The sequence below is a fragment of the Trachurus japonicus genome, chromosome 13 (assembly GCF_045865225.1).
Source record: "Trachurus japonicus isolate A0001 chromosome 13, Traja_1.0".
In the NCBI taxonomy this organism is placed as follows: Eukaryota; Metazoa; Chordata; class Actinopteri; order Carangiformes; family Carangidae; genus Trachurus; species Trachurus japonicus.
The window spans coordinates 10,180,506-10,202,868 of record NC_140919.1 but is presented as its reverse complement, the minus strand read 5'-3'; the positions used below and the strand labels follow the sequence as shown (position 1 = coordinate 10,202,868).

The 22,363-nt window shown below is 41.5% G+C and overlaps 1 protein-coding gene and 1 long non-coding RNA gene across 2 annotated transcripts in view; both read right to left on the bottom strand.

The window, feature by feature from the left end:
- The window catches only part of LOC146975452 (A disintegrin and metalloproteinase with thrombospondin motifs 15-like), a 30,306-nt gene extending 10,705 nt beyond the window's left edge, over positions 1-19,601 (bottom strand). Inside the window, exons 1-4 of the mRNA XM_085794620.1 lie at positions 19,157-19,601; positions 16,505-16,923; positions 12,273-12,405; positions 8,400-8,567 (exon numbers count right to left, since the gene is read on the bottom strand). Of these exons, the coding sequence (XP_085650746.1) occupies positions 8,400-8,567; positions 12,273-12,405; positions 16,505-16,923; positions 19,157-19,601 (1,165 nt within the window). The remainder of the gene's footprint in view (positions 1-8,399; positions 8,568-12,272; positions 12,406-16,504; positions 16,924-19,156) is intronic.
- Positions 1-22,363, bottom strand: part of LOC146975451 (uncharacterized) — a 56,634-nt gene that overhangs the window by 10,705 nt on the left and 23,566 nt on the right. The window lies entirely within an intron of this gene.

The following is a 22,363-nucleotide window of genomic DNA, read 5'->3' as shown; positions in this document are numbered from 1 at the left end:
TATTTGATGAGTTTGATGAGGGAAATCAAGAAATCCCATGAGCCTCCGTAGCGTAGCTCTGAGCAGCTCACGGCTCTGCTCCGCCGTTCTAAAAAAATAGCTTGCACCGACAATTAAAGGTAACACACCTACTGCTATGACTATAGGGGTTATTATGGCAATGGGCCAATTTGCCAAAATGTTGAACTAACTATCCCTTTAAATGGTTTGGAGACATTAGCGTTCCTTGAAAAGATCCATCAATATGAATCAGCTAAAAGGGTAACATGAACTTTTGTTATTGACTTGCTGGAGGAATATGAAACTGTTTTGCCCTCACATCACATCTCAAAATCAATTTTGCATCATCACAAGGATGTTGGATAAGTTCATGTGAGGTGACGGCTGCAGCTTTTACAAATATGTTAGATTTGTAGCTTTATCACAATATTAAAAAATGACTGTGCATTATTTTATCATATAAATAAATGTATGAATGAGTTTGAAGCAGTTGGTTGGGTATAATCAATAACTGTGTCCTCAGTCTGTAGAAAAGCAGAGGAGGCTCCATGTGAGAGAGCGCAGGCAGCTGATAATGTTTAGATTAAGCCAATTACTCACGTAGAACAGAGAGTGGTGTTGTTTTCCACACTGAGAGGTCTGGTGGTTGAGCCGGCGTGATAAACCGATGTGTTTAATTCTGTTTATTACACAGAATCCACTTGCAGTCACTTACGGGAGTTTATAGGAAAAAAAAAACCTTTGTATGGAGCAGCTACAGAGGAGAAGAGCTGAATGATATATTAATACACTTATTAATGTTGATAGTGGAAGTGGTTACACTCGATCATCAGCATCTGAAATTACATCTCCAGGAAAAATACTTGGATATATTTGTTCGGTTTGAAGTGTAACTCTGTCTCAGAGTGTTTCTTGTCGAGTCATTGCAGTTGATTTAATTTAGCATCAATCTTTTGGCTTTTAGTTAACAAATATTTCTCTACTAGTTTTCTGTGGACAGTAAAATATACCCAGATCTTCAACAGTCTGACAACATAAGCCACTTTATTAGTTTGTCATTCTCCAACAGTTCACAGAGCTTTGCTCTAAGCTCAGAGGAGTCAGAGAAGCTGAGAGCTGCATCACTTTGAGTTTATTGGATTGGAAACAGAATTTCTATCCTCAGTTCTGATCCCATATAAGGTATTTTGGCAACACTAGCATAAGTTTTAATGTTCTTTTAGATAGATTGTTCTATTTTTAACCAATAAGTTACTTGTCTCTTTGGGAAAATATACTTTCTTTCAACCATGACATGGCAACAGCTGTCAGGTGCCCACCAGCCAAAACGTCCTTCATGGGAACATGTTCAGACGTTGTGTGTATACTGAGGACAACAAGCTTGTTTGATCTCCCTTTGACTCTTACAAACGTCGTCCGTTTATAACAAGATTCAACATTTAGCAAGATGCAAACTGTGCCCAACTTGAGAAGCAATACGGTCGTCATAGTTCCCTTTGAATGTCAGAAAAGCCTTTCTTATCTGAGATTCACATCAGCTCTATTTATTACACTAAGATAAACATAGTCTACAATGAGCAGCTACAACCCAGGGCCGCTGCATAGGGGAATAGGGGAGAAGGGCGATGACAATTCTAGGGCCCCCAACAACCCCCAGTATCCTAATCTTTTTTGACTAAATTACAAAACATGTAATATTCATGAAATATGGTGTATTTTCCAAGCAATAACCCCCTACTTTCCTATAAAAATGATTTAGTCTATGCAAGAGCAAGAGTAGCTCCTAGCAAACTAATAATAATTGCATATATTGCATCAGGCACGGTCAAGAACAAATAGTAACAGAAAAGTGCATGATAATAAATGATAAAATAATACATAAACTGCAAAAACTCAAATATCTTACCAAGAATATTTGTCTTATTTCTAGTCAAAATGTAATTTCTAGTCAAAACAAATCTCATTCTACTTAAAATAAGACTCATCACATTAAAAAGCAGCTTGTTTTTGGACACTTTTTACTTCTTTCAAGCATATTTTCACTTGAAATAAGTAGAAAAATCTGATAGTGGGGCAAGTTTTTCTTTCTTATTACAAGCACAAAAAACTTGCTTTCACTGGCAGATTTTTCTACTTATTTCAAGTGAAAATTTGTTTGGAACAAGTGAAAATGATCTAAAAACAAGTAAATTTTTAAGTGATGAGTCTTATTTTAAGCGGAAAGAAATCAGTTTGACTAGAAATGAGACATTTTGACAAGAAATAAGACAAATATTCTTGGAAAGAGTTTTTGCAGTGTAGTCTAAGAAAAAAGTGGTGAGGAAAAGTCAGGGGGGAAGGGGCCCACTTCAATGTTCTTTCAGGGGCCCCAGAATTCCCAGCAACGGCCCTGCTACAACCAAGCGTGAGTAACATATTCTCCGGCTTCCAACCGGTCCAAACCCTGACTGATGGGACCACCGAGGAGCTGGACTGGACCACAGATGCACGACGCACCGCGATCACTTACTCCTTAATCAAGTTCTCTAAACGAGACGCGCCGACAGCGTCGGGTCAGAGCAGCAGCGAGGAAGTGTCGGGTTATAATGTCCGTCACATTCACCTGAACCAATGTGATTGGCTCTTGTTACTGTAGATCCACAAACTGCCGTCAGACTATTCAAGTCTGACTTTGGCGAACAAAATTTTATCCACAGAGACATATTAAAGGGATAGTTCACTCAAAATTGAAATTTCCTCTGTGCCTTCTCTGAGTTACAGCGGGGCTCGGCGCAACACTGCATGTCCATATGACGGTTGCGAACAGAGCTCACTTTTCTTCGTCCAAAAAGACACACCAAAAACCATCCAAATACCTCCATAGTGCTCGTCTGTAATGTCCCTCTTGAGAAGTAGTAGTGAAGTAGTATTGAAGTGTGTTTAGACAGAGGAGTTGCACAGTCATGCAAACTTCAAAACAACTTCGGCCGTCCGTTATCATGCGAAGCCAAAGTTATCGTGCGTCCTCGGCACAGCCACTTCTGGAGGTGACAGTGAATCGATATCGAGAAGTGTTTCCTCTTGACTCACTGGTAAACAGCTGCTAATGATGATGTTGGCTTTGTAGAAACACAATTTTGTAGAGGCAAAACTTACAAATAGCTCCTTTAAAACTCTTCCACAGTGAGATGGTCTTGGATCCTTTTTTTGTCCCACTTGAGTTTAAACCTAATCTGTTTATCTGACTGTAAATCAGCAGTTTGGAATTACTGTATGTAAACAGCAAAATGCATAATTTGGCCTTATCACGGCTCCGCAAATCATGCGAGATTCCGGCAGAGCAACACTGGGAGCTTCCGCTACGAACAAGCTTAAAATATATACTTATTTAATTTTTTTCATAACTATTTCTCATGTTGGGGCTTCAATACAAGAGGGACATTACAGACGAGCAGCATGGAGGTATTTGGATGTTTTTTTGGTGTGTCTTTTTGGACGAAGAAAAGTGAGCCCCGTTCGCTACCGTCATATGGACATGCAGTGTAACTCAGAGAAGCCACGGAGGACTTTCTTTCTTGCACCTGCAATAGCATCGGCTATTCTTCCTGGGGTCCGACAACATGCACACAACATACACATAAGTAAAGTAAAGTAAAGATGGCCGCTGTAGCCTGAGTCTTTGTTACACACCTCAGGCTGTCTCTCCAAAATTTGGGCTTTTTGCTACCTTGGTGTCCTAACCTGATGATATATTGACTCCTCTTCGAGTTTTGAAGTTGCAGCTCTATATTACCGATTGGGAGAGCGTCTTTCCAACATCTTAGTGTCAATTGTTTGATCCTCACCATGCAGGCAGCCGATGTGTCTCAACTCTGTGACGCTATTCAGAGTGTCAAAACTGAGCTGGTGGCTCATTTTGACAAAAAAATTGACACTCTTCAAGCTGGCTTGAACAGCATCCATGGATCCCTGTCAACTTTAAATGACCACGTAACTGAGCTCGAGCATCGGGTCAGTTCCACCGAGGATAACTACACGGAGCTGTTGGTGCGTGTACAAACCTTGGAAAAGGAAAATGCATACCTGAAAGAAAAAGCCGACGATGCTGAAAACAGAAGCCGTTCGTCAAACCTCCGCTTCATTAATATTCCCGAGCGACGTGAAGGGAAGGATATGATTGCCTTCATCAGCGACTTAATCCCACTGCTCCTCGGGAAGGATCATTTCCCCACGGCACCGATCATTGAGAGGGCCCACCGCTCTCCAACCTTCACATCCAGCAACAGGTCTTCTCCTCGCCCCATCCTGGTAAAGTTTCTACACTTTCAAGACAAGCTGAAGATTCTGCGGCTGGCCAGGGAGAGAGGAGATCTCACCTACATGGGGGCTCGGGTCCGTGTATTCCCCGACTTCAGTGCCGCTCTCGTCCAAAAACGGCGTCAATTTGACTCCGTCAAAAAGAAGCTTCTTGCTGCCAACTTCAAATACTCTCTGATGTACCCCTGTACGCTGAGAGTGATGGTGGAGGGGAAACCGAAGCTGTATCGATCCCCCGCGGAAGCTGAAACTCTTCTCCATGACCTCTCCATCTCCTCCTCTCCGGGTTAGGGCTGTGAGTACATCCATCCCTCCTAATGTCGCTTCCTTATCCTCCTCTTTTTCACCAAGTGACTTATATTGACTGTAATATCCTCAGAATCTCAGTTCTACCTCCTTTTGTTCAGCTCCACCGCAGAAACATTTTTCTTTGAACTTTATTTTTTGCCTGCTGCAGTGAACTCTATGGAGCCTGAGACTTTGTTTGCCGTAAACTGAGATTTTGGTGACGTCATATGCCGTAACGACCGACCGACTGTAGACTGCTACTGTCGTAAAACCTGTTCAGGATGTGTTCAGGTTAGGACACTCCTGTCATTGCAGGCTGTTGAACTTTGAATTTCACTTGACCCTACTCATCACACTATGGCTTATATTATATTTCATTCACATTCATGTGCTCTGCTGATTTCAACAGGTCTTGCTGGCTATATTTTGATGGCCCTCCTTAAGTAAATGTTTTTTCATGCAGTCTGAGTGTGTGGCTATTTGTCTTCCATTGACTGCTCTTTTTTTTTATGTGTTGTTGTGTGTGTGTTTGTGTGTGTGTGTGTGTGTCAGTACTCATGTTGTATGTGTGCTTGTCTGCCATGCCTGTTCTTGCTCTCCACACCCCCCACCCCCCTCCCACCCCCCACCACTCTGTTCCTAAACTTCTAAGGTACCATTGATCTTATCAAAGGTTTAAAGATCATCCATCTTAATATCAGGAGCCTTGCACCCAAAATTGACCTTATCCGGACCTGGGTTAAAATTCATAATCCACATATTATTACTTTGTCTGAGACATGGCTGCATGACAGAATTTCTGATAATGAGTTAAAGATTGACAATTTTGTACTTTACAGAGCTGACAGGGGCTCTAGGGGTGGTGGTGTGGCAACTTATGTTGCCTCTCACCTGAACTCTAAATGTATCACCCCTCATGTTGAACCAGTTAATTTTGAATGTCTCTTTACTGATATTGTCTTTCATGAAAATAAAACAGTAACTATCGGTAACATTTATAGACCTCCTTCAGCGCCAGCTGACTCTACCAAATGTATTCTGTCAACTATCAACTCTATTGAGAAGCATAATGAAATGATTATTTTGGGTGACTTCAATAGCAATTGGCTTAGCCACTCTTCTACAAATGATAGACACTTGTTTCATGGTGCAAATCTCACCCAGCTAATAAAAACACCCACAAGAGTAGATCCCCGGTCTTCGTCTTTAATAGACTGGATCCTCGTTACAAACCCTGATAGGATCATTAAGTCTGGTGTAATGTCAGACTGTTTCAGTGATCATTGTATTATATATTGTGTTTGGAAAATAAAAATTCCACGATCTCCCCCCAAATATATTGAATTTAGGCAGTGTAAAAAAAATGAACTTTGACCTTTTTATCCATGATCTAATTAATATTAACTGGGACCGATTTCAATTAATTCCTTATGTTAATGAGGCTTGGGATTTCTTTTATTGTGAAGTGATTAATGTAATAAACAAGCATGCCCCCATACGATCTATTAGAGTTAAAGGCTCACACCTTCCCTGGATCAATTCTGATTTCATAAACCTCTTCAAGGAGAGAGATACAGCATGGGCAAAATATCGATCATCCAAACAGCCCAATGACTGGGAAACATACAGACTTTTAAGGAACAAATGCAAAACTAAATCAAGGAATGCTAAATCCAGCTATTATAATGATCATTTGTTGCAAGATTTTCACAACCCTCGGCATTTTTGGAGTCACCTTAACAATGTTCTTAACAAAAACAGTAGTAACCCCATACATCAGCTTGATGTTGATAACAATATTATCTCTGATCCCCGTCTTATTTCTGATGCTTTTAATGAACACTTTTCCTCTGTCTCTCGTACCTTGCATACTACTCCCTATGCTATGACTGAATATCCTACTCCCTCTTCTGTAGATGGCTTGTTCTCCTTTAAGAAAATAATGCCTCTTGATGTCTATAATGCCATCTGTGAGTTGAAAGAGAGCTGTAGTGCTGGTCCTGACGGTCTAGAAGCTAAATTTGTGAAACTCGCGGCTCACATATTGATGTATCCCTTGGCCGATTTATTTAATCTCTCCCTGTCCACACATTGTATCCCCCCTATATGGAAGTGTGCTCGAGTCACTCCGCTTTTTAAAGGAGGAGATCCCACTGATGTTAATAATTATAGACCAATTTCTATTATTTCCGTAATTGCAAAGATTTTTGAAAAACTTATTTCTCTTCAATTATCTCATCACGTCACTCAAGCTAATATCTTGTCCCCATACCAATCTGGATTTCGACCTAACTTCTCCACAACTACAGCTCTTCTTAAATTCACAAATGATTTATTTTCTGCTTTTGACACTGGCCAACTTACTGGCGCAATATTCATTGATTTAACTAAAGCCTTTGACTTAGTTGATCATTATCTTCTTCTTGATAAACTTAATCATATTGGTCTGAATAAGAATGCTGTCCTCTGGTTCAACTCATATCTTCATAATAGATATCAATATGTTTCTGTTAATGGTTGTCTATCTAGCCATATGTTAGTTGAAACGGGTGTTCCACAAGGTTCTATTTTGGGTCCACTGCTCTTTTCTATTTTCATTAATGATCTTCCCCATTTGTGTTCAACTTGTCATGCCCATCTTTATGCTGATGACACCGTCATCTATCATTCAAATCGTGATATATCACAAATCCAGTACAATTTACAGCATGATTTTAATATGGTTCAACACTGGTTTAACAACAATAGACTTGTTCTTAATCTGAAAAAGACCTGTTTAATGGTGTTTGGCACAAAACATAGCTTATCACACTCACCTGAACTATCCATTAATTTCTGTGATGGAGTTTCAGTTGATAGATGTGATGAATTTAAATACCTCGGACTCTGGCTGGACCCCGAGCTCACCTTTAAACCACATATTGATTATGTTTGCAAAAGAATTTATGGTCACTTGGGTTCTCTTTATCGTAGCATTAACTGTTTTTCATTTCAAGTCAGGAAAAGGGTAGTTACACAACTGATACTTCCTATACTTTGTGCTTTGTGTCTCTGTGTGTTTTGTGTCATTGTAATAGTATGTCTTGTTTGTGTATTGTTTGCATTGTTTCTGTATAGGGACCCCCTCGAAAACGAGATGCTGCATCTCAAGGGGCTATCCTAAATAAACTTAAACATAAACATTCACATCTACACATAAGAAACACACATTTATACATGACAACAAGAACAAAGAACAAGGCTCCCTAATAATGAACAAACCACAGAAAAAAACTGACAGACAACACAGACATCACCATTTCTCTACTCAGATTCCATTCAATACTTCAATACCTTGAGTACAACCGCCACTTTTCCAAAACTCCTCGTTGTCCCTTTAAATCATATTTCATTAAATTCCGAGAGGTACTGTTTTAACAACAATTTAAACCGATCTTTGTTACTTTCATGAGCAATATGAACTGGTAGAGAGTTCCAGGCAACCAATAGCTCTGTACAGAAGAACTGTTCTCTGACTCAACTCAAACTTCAATCTGAAATTTCAATTTTGAGTGAACTATCCCTTTCATGAAAAAAAAGAAGAAAAAAAAGCAGTACAGAAATATTTCTGTCCTTGGGTCATACTACTGAAATAATCAGTATAACTGTGATAAATTAGAGCCAAGGTCTGTTTCTCGTGGCTTAGATTACTCCCAGCTGACGGCGCGAAGCCTGCACAGAGTTAGAGAGTCCATCCGAGTCCACACACACACACACACACACACACACACACACACACACACACACACACACACATACAGGAAGTGTTTACTGACCGTGACCTCTGTCCAGGAACTCGGTGATGATGGCGGCGCTGCACACGGACCAGGGCCGGCCCCTGTCGATCTGGATCAGCGTGGGCGACATCATGTGGTTGTCCTTCAGCTTCCCGAACACGTCCTCACAGGCCTTCACGTTGTCGTGGGGCATGTTGAAGACGTGACCTGAGGGGGGGGCAGAGGGGCGGGGGCAGAGGGGGGTGGGGGGGGGGCAGAGACACAAGGTCATGGCTGCTGTTGTTGTTAGCAGGGTTCTTACGGATCCTTAAAAAGTCTTAAAAGGCATTGAATTCATTAATCTCATGTAGCAGTCACTTTACCTTGAACCACATAGGAAAGTGGGTAAAATTGTCCCTAACCCTATGTAATTGATGTGGTGAGGTTTTTTGGGGGGGTTTTTTTGCATTTGTGTTTATTGTGAAGTCGGTCTTAAATTTCATTTCAAGTGGCTTTAAAAACGTCTTAAAAAGTCTTAAATTTAAGTTGGCTTAAGCTGTAGGAACCCTGGTTAGAGAGTCAATATGTTTCTGTTTTACTGTCGCACCGTGGTTTTAACCCTCCTGTTCCCTTCCTCCATCCTTCCTTCCTTCTTTCCACAGTCCTTTTTTTCCTTCCTTCTTTCCTTCCTTCCCTTTGTCCTTTTGTCCTTCTTTCCACAATCCTTTTTCTCTTCCTTCCTTCCTTCCTTCCCTCCCTCCCTTTGTCCTTCCTTCTTCTTCCTTCCTGTTTTGATCCAACTGTCTGTTCCCTATCCCTCCATCTTTCTTTCCTTCTTCTTTCCCTTCTTCCTTCCTTGAACAAATCTATTCCCTCCCCCCTCTTTCCTTCCTTTTTCCCTTCCTTCTTTCCACAATCCTTTTTCCCTCTCTGCCTTCCTTCCTCCCTTCTTTCCTTCCATCCCTTCGTCTTTACTTCTTCCTTCCTTTTTGACCCAATCTGTTCCCTCCCTCCTTCTAGCTTTCCTTCCATTTTCCACAATCCTTTTTCCCTCTCTGCCGTCCTTCTTTCCTTTCCTTTTCCCTTCCTTCTTTCCCTTCTTCCTTCTTTGAACAAATCTATTCCCTCCCTCATCTTTCCTTCCTTCTCTCCACAATCCTTTTCCCCTCTTTGCTTTCCTTCCTTCCTCCCTTCTTTCCTTCCTTCATTCCTTCCGTCCCTTCGTCCTTATTTCTTCCTTCCTTTTTGACCCAATTGACCCAATCTGTTCCCTCCCTCCTTCTATCTTTCCTTCCTTTTCCCCTTCCTTCCTTCTTTCCTCCAATCTTTCCCTTTGTCCTTCCTTCCGTCCTTCCTTCCTTCCTTCCTTCCTTCCTTCCTTGACCCAGGAGGACAACAGGAGGGTTTTAAACACGATAAGTAGCTAGTTAGTAACGGTTGCCGGGAAGACGCAGTTTTCTGCGCCGGTGATGATGACACTGAAATAGAAACATGCGTCTGTGTTGGACGAAGACGACCAGACTTGGACTCGGTCTGAAGCCGATATCGCAGCAGACAGGAATGCATGTACGTATGCATGGGAATATACGGCGTGGCGTACGTCCATGCTCTAAAGCTGGCCTGACAGGGGGAACTTAGCTCCAGAGGAATTTGTTTCCTCCTCTAAATATGAACATGCAGTACTTTCCAAAAGGGAGAGAGAAAAAAAAAGGAAAAACTAAACCGTTCAATCATGGGACAGGATCATATTGAGGGGAAATGGTGTAATTACTTAACATACATGAGGTTAGTGTAAACCAATGCCTCCTCTGGGGCCTGCAGCAGCCGCACTCGTGCAGCTGGTCTCAGGCACGAGTCCTGCTCCTTTTACAACCAACTGATTATTGAAAATGGGAAAGAACCAGTCTCTTGTATTATTAACAGGGTCTGCTTCGGCGTTAGGAGTGAGTAAAACTACAGGTATTTTAATGCCGACTATAAAACTGCACCAGAAACTGATTAACAGCTTCCTGCATTTTGACATCTGACATGTAAATATTGGCCTGAATCACAAATACCCCAGGAACAGAAGATAAAAACTCATGTATTATCAGTTCAGTTGTTGTTAATTCATTTGTTTAAACTGAGCTAGAGATTTTTCCACCCACAGGAGGTCAGAGGTCAAATCAGTGTAATCTCAGACAGGTCCATGAAAAGACTCGGGACATGCACTGCAAAAACTTAACAAAATCTTACCAAGAATATTTGTCTTATTTCTAGTCAAAATGTCATTTCTAGTCAAAACAAATCTAATTCTGCTTAAAATAAGACTCATCACATTGAAAAGCAGCTTGTTTTTAGACACTTTTTACTTCTTTCAAGCATATTTTCACTTGAAATAAGCAGGAAAATCTGATAGTGGAGCAAGTTTTTCTTTATTATTACAAGCACAAAAAAACTTGCTTTCACTGGCAGATTTTTCTACTTATTTCAAGTGAAAATGATCTGAAAACAAGTTAATTTTAAGGTGATGAGTCTTCTTATTTTTAAGTGGAAAGAGATTAGTTTTGACTAGAAAGCCCAACTGCACAAATACTTTGAGTCGTTGGAAACCGACTGTGGCCGTACCGGAGTTATTTCTTGACAAACAACGGTTAATTTGTGTGTTTATCTGCTTAGATCCTGTTATGGCGTCTTTTTTGTTTCTGGTCTCTGACACTAAGAAGAAGCAGCAGCCAGATCTGGAAAACCTCACCGGGACATCAGGGCTTGATAAACCTGCACAGTTCTCCAGACAAAGCTGTTGATGCTCAGGAAATATCTGTGGCGTGTAGCAGCTTCACCTGAATCAATAAACAGCCTTGTCTTTCTGCACAGGTAAAGAAAAATAAATACCACCATAGTGAGCTTTAAAGGTGCTTACCACCACGCTTTGTAAGAACCAGAGGTCTGCTGGTTTCACTTCAGCCTGTCTAATTAGAGACTGATTTACAAACAAACATCAGGCAAATGTAATTAAATTAAATAGCTGCTGGGGCTGAAAGACTGCAGCGCTCAGGGATATGCAGCCGTATAGATCTCAGAGAAAGTTGCACAGCCCTGCAGGCAGACTGATTATGTGTCTGTCAAAGTGGACTGCAGGATTCCTCTGGCACTTTAAAGGGATAGTTCACCCAAAATTCTAATTTCTAAGGGCTGGGAGAAGTTTCAGAGTCCTCCGTGGCTTCTCTGAGTTACAGGGGGTCTCGGCGTAGCAGTGCATTTCCATAAAACGGTTGCAAATGGATATCAACTGTCTTCGTAACAAAAAGACACACCAAAAAACATCCAAATACCTCCATGCTGCTCGTATGTAATGTCCGTCTTGTATTGAAGCGAAAATGCGAAATTGTCCCGAAAAAATGGAATAAGTATATATTTCAAGCTTGTTTTGTAGCGGAAGCTTCTCGAAGCTCCTCTTCCTGGTTCGTCAAATTTGGACGAACTGGGAAGAGGAGCTTCCGCTACAAAACAAGCTTGAAATATAGACTTATTTCATTTTTGTCGGGACAATTTTGTATTTCGGGGCTTCAATACAAGAGGGACATTACATACGAGCAGCATGGAGGTATTTGGATGTTTTTTGGTGTGTCTTTTTGTTACGAAGACAGTTGGTATCCATTTGCAACCGTTATATACGCCAAGACCCCCTGTAACTCAGAGAAGGCACGGATAACTCTGAAATTTCTCCCAGCCCTTTGGCGACATGAGTTTGAGTAGATAATGAGTGAAATTTCAATTTTGGGTGAACTATCCCTTTAAGGTCGTGGCCTACGCAGCTCTTGCCTTGAGCACATCTCACTCTGAGGCCTAGCTGCAGCTCAGATGTATGTGATTAGCTTAGATATATCCAGAAAGCATCGTACTGTAACTGTAGGCTATGAAAGTTCAGTCCCTGCCAATCAATCAACTGACCGAGCTCGTGGGCCGTGGTGAAGGCGGAGGGCAAGCCGTCGTCCTCGATGACCGAGCAGCTCCTCTTCGGATCGCACATGGTCCCGACGTCGGCCATCCCCAGCGTGTCGCACGTCGTCGCCCCGCAGAGATCCTGGTGACGCAGAGATCGACTTAAAGGGAGAGTAGCATTTTTTTTTTAAGTGGGATTGTATGATCTCCAAATAGCCCCTAAGTACTTTAATTGCAGTAGAAGACTCTCTACACTCCTCTGTTAGCAACGCCAGCCCATAATAGCCCTGCCCAGAGATTTACAACATACATTGTTGTGAATGGACCCAAAGTGCAGGAAAAAGGCAGTTTTTATTTGGACCTAACCAAAAGAAAAAATGTTTGCTAACATGCTACTATCCCTTTAAGGGTTAATTTTTCTTTATTCTCATAGGAAGCATGAAAAAAAAAATCAAGATAGCCTAGGCCTCATGCTCCAAACATGTTTTGTGTGGTTACAGCATTAATAGACCATAGAGGACACTAATACAAAGCACATGGCGCATGGGTTTGCTTATTGCTGGGCTGCTTTCAAAATATATTGAGGCAGAAGGTCAGAGGAGATAGCCCATTACAGATTTACCCCCCTCCCAATGTTTGGGTAAGAGGCAAGACGTAAGGAGATAGTTTGGGAGGTCTAGATGAGTCCCACCTGCGGCGCAGAGTAAAGTAAAACCATGTCAACTCCACCGCAGCCTTGTCCTCACGAGTTAATGGCTAATTCTTGCTATTTCCTCTTCTCCCCTTGAGGAACTTCCACTTGTGCTAATTGTCTGTGTCTGGCCTTGTCAGACAGGAACTTCTAAACCAGGTTTTCTCTTAAAAAAACAACATCCACTTGTCATTTGTGGTTATCTTTTAACCCTCCCAGGGAACATGGCTGCTATGATACCACTTAGTCCAGACTGATATCGCCACAAATGTTGAATCCCATGAGATGTTGGTCATCATACTCTACACTCGACGACTCTCTTTAATTTTCCTCTTGGACTGTGAAGTTGGTGTTAATGGTTTTAAGTGAAAGCTCTTGACAGCTGTTAGATGGATGGAATTTGTTTTGGCATCAGGAAGAATTGTAATAACTTTGGTCCTTTAGCTTATTAGGTTAAAGCCCTATACGTTAATACCTTTGACAGCTCCCATCAGCCTCAGCAGTACTTTGTTATGTGCTTATTAACAATTATTTTATTTTTTTTTAACTTTTCTGATAACAAACATGCTAAGAGTTCGCATGTTTGGATTGATTTTGTGAGCATGTTAGCATACAGCTCAAAGCACTACTGCTTCACAAGAAGAGCAGCATAGAGCTGTCTTAGTCCGTCAACATTTTGTAAAAATTGAAGTAGCCTATTGTGAACATGTGCTTCTGTCAGCCGCCGTTAGCATTAGCCTACTTCCTTGAGCATTAATCAGACACATAACTTTAGACTCTCAGTTTTTAGCACTTTCACTAATTTACAGTTAGGCCTACATTAATGTTTTTGTGAGCGGGCACAAAGCTCAACAGGCCATAGGCTACATGTGCAACTTTTGGCTTTTAGCATTTTAACACATTAAACTAACAGGCTATGGACATCATTATTACACAGGTTTAAAGTTGTTATTGTGTGCATGTTAGTAGGCAAATGTTAGCAGTTAGCACAAGGCAGCAGTGTTAAGCGTAGCATTGCTGTAAAAATTATAGCATGTTAGCATTTCCACACACTTTATTTGTTATTTTACAGTAGGCTACTTAAACCTTAGCTTGTTGGGATTGTTTTTGTGAATATGTTAAGTGTTGACATTAGCATTCAGCTCAAATGGATGGACATGACACCTGCAAAATGAGCATGTTAGCATGCTAATGTTAGCATTTAGTTCCAGTGTGACTGAATCGACAGAGCTTCATGAGCAGCTAGCCTCTTAGCGCTGTCACTCAACATCATAGGAAAAGTTACAAGCCTTTTCCCACTCACCAGTCATTATTAATGGAATATTGGCCATGACTCATTGGTTTTAACTGATGCTTTATTCCATCCTCAGTCTTAACGCTGATTTAATCCCTGGTTTGACTCGTTCTGTTTTATCAAAGTAACTTTTCTTTGTGGTTTCGTGGTGTTTTAAAGTGAAATCTGAATACACTGTGGATGGTGAACTTGTTAACCCCCAGTGTTTCAGTGAGGCCTGAGGATGCCAGAAGCGTTTTCTGCCAGCCATGTGTATTCCACACCACTTGCTCTTCATAACCTATTACAAGAGTTTTTCCAAGGCAGCAGCTGCGCTCATTGTGCCCTACAAGGACAACAACACTGGACATGGACTTTTCCTATATATAAGTGGCCTCAGTGTAAATGAGGGGAGCTTTCCCGGCACTGGGATGATTATTATTATTCACTTGCTTTGACCTTGAAGTGTTTTTTTTTTTGATATGTTGCTGTGCAGTGAAGGGGAGCGGTGGTGTAGCCTATCAGACGGCCAGAAACTGGACCTAATTGAAAGCAGCAACGACGAGACGTCAGAGGAGTCAGTGACTGCGGAGAGAAAGATTTACTCGTCAGTGGCCGCGGCTCTGGAGGCCACATGGGATTATGTCACAGCTCGTAGCTCCGACCACGCCGAACGAACACTTGAGATTGTGTCAGCTCCACCACGTTATAACTTGGTGAACGAAGGTGAAGGAATTCAGATTTCTGGTATTTTTTAATAAAAAATGCTCTGGTCCTTGTGAATTCAAGGCAGACAATGACCCAGTTCTTTACTCCTTGGAGGCAGAGGTGAGGTCTTTCATGGAAAGAACTGGCTCAGTTGATCTTTTCCAGTGACTCACTGAAAAAAAGCAGCTAAAACAGAACTAAGTGAAGGGCATTGGACAGCTGTGCAGATAACACGCTGACTGGTCCACAGCTGGATTAACTGGGTGGACCCATGCATGGGCGCAGGCTGCATGGTAACTTTATACATTTGTTTTGGGCCCATTTGTGCAAACATTTCACAGACAGGGAGACATCAGTTACATCATCCACATACAGGACACATAAAATCAGTCTGGTCAGTGCTTGTGCGATAAAATTACACACCACGACGTCATAAAAGACGATCAGAGCTTAATGTAATAAATAGAAAGAGGCCTACACTGCAAAAACTCAAACTCTTACCAAGAACATTGGTTTCTAGTCGCAACAAACCTCATTATACTTCAAATAAGACTCATCACATTAAAAAGTAGCTTGTTTTTAGACACTCTTTGCTTCTTTCAAGCATATATTTTCACTTGAAATAAGTAGAAAAATCTGATAGTGGAGCAAGTTTTCTATTTCTTATTAAAAGCACAAAAAACGTGCTTTCGCTGGCAGATTTTTCTACTTTGAAAATGGTGAAAATGATCTAAAAACAAGATCGATTTTAGGTGATGAGTCTTATTTTAAGTTTAAAGAGGTTAGTATTGAGTAGAAATTAGACATTTTGACAAGAAATAAGAGAAATATTCTTGGTAAGATTTTGAGTTTTTGCAGTGTAAAAGGTGAAATAAGAACATCTTGAAAGAAAACCCATAATAAAACCGTTGTTTAAGCAAGATTTGTGCCAAAAAACTAAGGAAATGACCGTGGCCAATGACAATAGAGCTAGTTGTGTCTCTGAGATGCAGAAAGACCAGAGAGACGCAATAAGAGATGCACAACAACAACTAAAACAAAGAGATGCACTGCAAAAACTCAAAATCTTACCAAGAATATTTGTCTTATTTCTAGTCAAAACAATCTCATGATACTTAAAATAAGACTCGTCATATTAAAAAGTAGCTTGTTTTTAGACACTTTTTACTTCTTTCAAGCAGATTTTCACTTAAAATAATCTGATAGTGGAGCAAGTTTTTCTTTCTTATTACAAGCACAAAAAAAACTTGCTTTCACTGGCAGATTTTTCTACTTATTTCAAGTGAAAATTAGTTTGAAACAAGTGAAAATGATCTAAAAACAAATTCGTTTTTAGGTGAAGAGTCTTATTTTAAGAGGAAAGAGTTAAGTTTTGACTAGAAATGAGACATTTTGACAAGAAATAAGACAAATATTCTTGGAAAGATTTTGAGTTTTTGCAGTGTGCCAAATGACATAATCAGTTATTTTGCACATCTGAGACTCTGCTGCTTCACCTGCAAACACTATATAAACTTTACTTTGTATGACTCTTTCAGTCAGTCTGGTTGTGTGTGTGTATTTATCTACCTGCTTGGTGAAGAGGATGGCGGTGTCCCAGTACTCCGGCTGCTTGTCGTTGTGTTTGTTCAGCTTCTTCTGCCAGGAGCAGAAGTTGCGCAGCGTGAGAGCGGCGTTGCTGGAGACCTTGGGCCCCTTGTCGGCCTCGCTCAGCACCATGAAGCCCACCACCACCACGCTGATGGAGTTGAAGATGCTGGGGTGCTTGTACAGCCGGGCCGCCACCGACATCAGCGTCAGGAGGTAGTGCTTCAGGTCGTCGCCGTGGAACTTGGCCATGGACTCGTCAGCCACCACCAGCACCTCCACGAAGCGCGGCACCGAGGCGAACCTCTTGGAGCGGCCGAGGCTCCGCAGCGCCGTGTCGCTGTCCAGCTCGCTCAGGTACTTGTACTTCTCCAGGGAGGCGGCGGTGGTGGTGGTGTCGGCTGCAGCTCCAACTCCACACCTGCTGCCAGTGGTGGACAGTAACGGAGTAAATTTACTTTGAGTACTGGACTTAAAGCAGAAGTAAGCAAGCGGAATATTTGTGTTAAAGGGATAGTTCAACATTTTGGCAAATAGGCCCATTGCCATAATAATCCCTATAGTCATAGCAGTAGGTTCGTTACCTTTAATTGTCGGTGCAAGCTGTTTTTAGAACAGCGGAGCAGAGCCGTGAGCTGCTCAGAGCTACGCTACGGAGGCTCATTATGGGATTTCTTGGTTTCCCTCATCAAACTCATCAAATACAAAATCCCAAAACTCCAAAATGCTCTGGTGGACAAGTTGTGACCTGCACATTCACCACGCTATGAGATAATAACACAACGTTACCAGACAGAGTTGTTTTAGAGGGTGATGAAAAACTGTCCCTGAAGGCAACATGCATCAGCGGTTTTGCATGAATTTCCCTCTAATTGATGAGTTTGATGAGGGAAACCAATAAATTCCCTTAGCCTCCATAGCATAGCTCTGAGCAGCTCACGGCTCTGCTCCGCCGTTCTAAAAATAGCTTGCACCGACAATTAAAGGTAACGAACCTACTGCTATGACTATAGCAATTATGGCAATGGGCCAATTTGCCTAAATGTTGAACTATCCCTTTAATATAAGTCTTAAATAGTTAAATCTTCCGACAGCAATCACTTATATAGAGTGTTTGGTCTGAAACACGGGTCTGTCAGCCACTCTGCTCTGCTCTGAGCCGAGGAGAAAACTTTCCTTGTATCCTACAACCTTTATCCAATGAGGAGAGAGAACGGCATAAAGGGGCAGTCCTCTCTGTGTGTGCAGCCAAGGGATGCGCCTGAATGTGGTGACGTAGGGACGAGGGCGGGGACTGCTAACTCCATCGGCTGACAGGAAGTTAGACAAAACCACCGGATCGCTTACTTCTGCTTTTAGTAGGCCTACATATCCAGAGGATTTGTACTTTGAGTATTAGATTTCTTTGGTACTTATTACTCTTACTTGAATACATTTCCAATACAATTATTTTTGCTTTTACTCGAGTTAAAGCGGAAGTAAGCGATCCGGTGGTTTTGGCTAACTTCCTGTCAGCCGATGGAGTTAGCAGTCCCCTCCCCTTTATGCCGTTCTCTCTCCTCATTGGATAAAGGCTGTAGGATACAAGGAAAGTTTTCTCCTCGGCTCAGAGCAGAGTGACTGACAGACCCGTGTTTCAGACCAAACACTCTATAGAAGTGATTGCTGTCGGAAGATACAACTATTTAAGACTTATATTAACACAAATATTCTGCTTACTTCTGCTTTAATTTCTAGGAAGGATGAAAAGTACTTGTTACTTTCAGGTCTGCTCTTTTTTTTTTTTTTCTAAAATCCTATTGGACACAAGCTGTGTTTGTCAAAGAAGGAAACCCTAACCCCTAAAAGCAGCACATCAGTGCAGCTGCTTTCAAAGAGTTCATTCTCACTAACAAGAGTTAAAGGGACAACGAGGAGTTTTGGAAAAGCAAAGTGTTTTCACACTACATTTATGAGCCTCCGCACCGGGAAATTCTTTGACCGGCGCAAGACAGACTCATGTTTTCATTCATCAAGAATTAAAGTCAGAGGTTGGAAGACGATCACATACCGTCGTAGTTCCGACCATAAACGGCGATTCGGCGGCGTTATTCTCATGACTCGCCACAAAACCGAAAGTAAAGAAACATAATAACAAAATAACGATAGAGACAAAACGATATATTTATCAAAAATTGGCCCATTAACAAGTGTGGGTAGCGGAGATTCATCTTCAGTTGTCTGGGTGAGTAAATGATCGTATTTTATGCTAGAAATAAGGTCCAGGTTGTAAAAAACAGAAATTATCCTTTAACGTGAGACTTTTTTATAACCAAATAGAAACTCCTCGTTGTCCCTTTAATAGGTCCTTAAATTCATTTAGAAAAAAAATATATTAATTAATTTATGTGAAAAATGAGAAATCTACTCTTACTTTTAATTTTACTTAAAAACATGTACTTTTGGATACTTAAGTATCAAGTTGCCTACTTTTTTACATGTCGACTGAGCTTGTAACGGAGTAAAATTTTGACCAGTAGTATTTGTACTCTTACTCAAGTACTGGGGTGGAGTACTCTGTCCATCTCTGCCTGCCGCTGCTGCTGCTGCTGCTGCTGTTGCTGCTGCTGGTGGTGGTGGTGGTGGTCATGTTACCGCGTCTCCTGCGGCGGACGAGGTGCGTCCTGTCCAGGTGAGCTCCCCCGTCCTCCTCGCTGCTGTCCGGGCTGATGAAGTACTCCATGCCGCTGTAGTAAAACCCCCCGTGCAGACCTTTACACAGGCTGAGCGCTGCGAAGGAGTCCGAGTCCGCGTTGACGTCCCCGGAGTAGAAACAGTCCCTCAGCAGGTCCGAGTCCGAGTCCGAGTCCCCCGGGGCCAGGAAGCTGGAGTCCGGCGACAGGCGCAGGTGAAACTCCTGATTGAAGGCGGTGATGAGGAAAACAACAACCTGCTGCTGCTCCGCGCGCCGCTGCACACGCGCCTCATCCTCCTGCTGCACGCGAACAGGTGTGAAGAAATCCACCTCCATGCAGAGCGACAGGTTCACACACAGAGTCAGCTTCACCAGAACTATCACACGATGACTGAGAGCAGCCATCTCTGCTGCTGCTGCTGCTGCTGCGTCCGCGCTGCACTCACACAAGTTGTGCGCAATGACAGGGAGCGGCGCGTGTGTGTGTAGGTGTGTGTGTGTAAGTGTGTGTGTATGTGTGTGTCTGTGTGTGTGTGCGCGTCCTCACAGAACTAAAGCAGCTTCAGGTCCGTTGTTCCAGCTGCTGCTCCATCTCTCCCTCTCTCCGCTCTGCGCACCAACTTCTTCTCCTCCAGCTGCTGCAGCTGCGCTTTAAAGTGGCGCAACAACACTGACGCTGGTGAACGAGCCCAGAGAGAGGGAGAGAGAGAGAGAGAGAGAGAGAGAGAGAGAGAGAGAGAGGGAGAGAGAGAGAGAGAGGGAGAGGGAGAGCTGCAGCCACTTGTAACTCTGCAAATATTATTGTTGCTGTAGGAGCATGTGTGACAGAGCTGCAGCATCATCATCATCCTCCTCCCTCCAACTCCTGTTTCACATCTGTTGTCATTATATATATGACATTTCAGTAACACTTTACAATAAGGGTCCCTTAATTAACGTTAGTTAGTACATTATTAAGCATTAATTAACTGTTTACATTTATATTAACAATCATTATTATGTATTACTTAGGATTAGGAAACACATTAATTAATGTAGCCTATCAGTAAGCAGTTCATTAATGTTTACTACTCAAAGTTAATATATTAAGTAATAATAAAAGTTGACTAATGTAATTAGTTATCATTATGTATGCATTACTCAGCATTAATTAAGACATTATTTTTATATATTAATGCTTCATAATGTACTTACTAATGTTAATTTAGGGACCCTTATTGTAAAGTGTTACCGGAATTTCTTTATTTGGAAAAAGCCCCATCTCGTTTTTGAGGGGGTTCAAACATATAGACAAATATAAATCCATCAGACAAACATGTTCTCAACAAGAAAAACAACAACAAAACAAAGGAGTCAACAAAAATAAGACAAACCGCAGTTAATGTAGCTACATTGGAACAAAACAACCGTAATAAGGCCACAATGGCCAACACTGAGACTGAAATGGCAGTATATACTGTATATGATTTAATATCAATTCAACAAATTAGAAAGAGCATGCATCTTCAGTGAGAACAGGAACAGGTGACCACGAGATGAGAAGACAGAGATAAGGTCTGGATCTGATATTAGGAGGAAGGTTGTTCCAATCTGCTGGTGCATTAAACATAAAAACTCTTCTACCAAATGATTTAATGACATTAGGAACAGGAAAAAAAAAGTTCACTTAGATCTGATGCTGCTACACCTGAAACTTCCAGCTCATTCTCAGTCATGTTTCACCTCCAGATGCTTCTTCTTTTTGTTTCCACTAAACACTTTATTATCCAAACGCATCAGTTGCAGATGAAGGTTTGTTATTCTTGTGCTCCTCCTATCTATCTATCTATCTATCTATCTATCTATCTATCTATCTATCTATCTATCTATCTATCTATCTATCTATCTATCTATCTATCTATCTATCTAGCGGGAGAAGAGCGACACCTGTTTGCTCCTCGGTTCCTCCGGAGCTCCGGCACCGACAGGTCGGTTGTGTTGTGGCGCCACCTGTCGGTCGCTGCGTCGCACCGCAGCTCCCTCACGGAGATCAGTTTTTCTTTTCTCTTTTTTCTTTTTTTTTAGTGATTGATAAAAAGCTCTCGCGGCGGTCCTCGTGCACTCAGGACTCCTACTGTAATAAAGTCATTTAGGGTTTAGTTTAGTTTAGTTTAGTTTAGTTTCCGCCGCCAGACAGAACAAGTTGTTCAGACTTTCACGGGAACTTTCCATGAACACAAACGCGGCTATTTTCAGCCTTTTATTGTGGAGAGAAACACAATCTGCAGCTGGAAACGTGACTTTTATGGATTCTGCATTGAAAATATTCAATTTTAATAAAAAAAACAACAACTTTTATTTGAAGTGTAGATTGAATAAATCCACTTATTATTATTATGGGTTTTATATAGCCTATATATATTGCTGCTACATCTGTCTGCATTATGTATTTTTTCTTTAAGAATGTTTGGAGCAGCCGATAGATGAATTTCCTTCGGGATTAATACTTATCTATCTATCTATCTATCTATCTATCTATCTATCTATCTATCTATCTATCTATCTATCTATTTATCTATCTATCTATCTATCTATCTATCTATCTATCTATCTATCTATCTATCTATCTATCTATCTATCTATCTATCTATCTATCTATCTATCTATCATTATTATTATTGGGGGTTAAAGAGCACATGCAGGAAGATGAATGAGTTTCCAAAAACACACAATTATAAATGATGATGATCTTCATTATAGTCCTTTAATGTGATTAAAGCTTCACACACAGTCAAACCCTGCAGGTCCTTTGTACGGGGATAAAGCAGATCCCCCAGTGTGTGTGTGTGTGTGTGTGTGTGTGTGTGTGTGTGTGTGTGTGTGTGTGTGTGTGTGTGTGTGTGTGTGTGTGTGTGTGTGTGACTCCGAAATAACTGCTCGTAGCGGACTTCCAGCTATGCATAGTATTGATGTCGTGCCGCTGCCTCGCTGGGTTAATAATAGGAAGGCGGTTGTCGGGCTATTTCGGAAGGGGGGAGTGTCGACCTATTCTCATTGGATCCGTTTTATCCGCGAGTTTCTCCTGAAGTGCGAGTGGGAGGAGAATTTCCAGGATATCAAAAATAAACCCCCTCATGGTCCAAAGGGAAGAGCAGAAAGTATAAATACCACCGATGTGTCCAGACTGC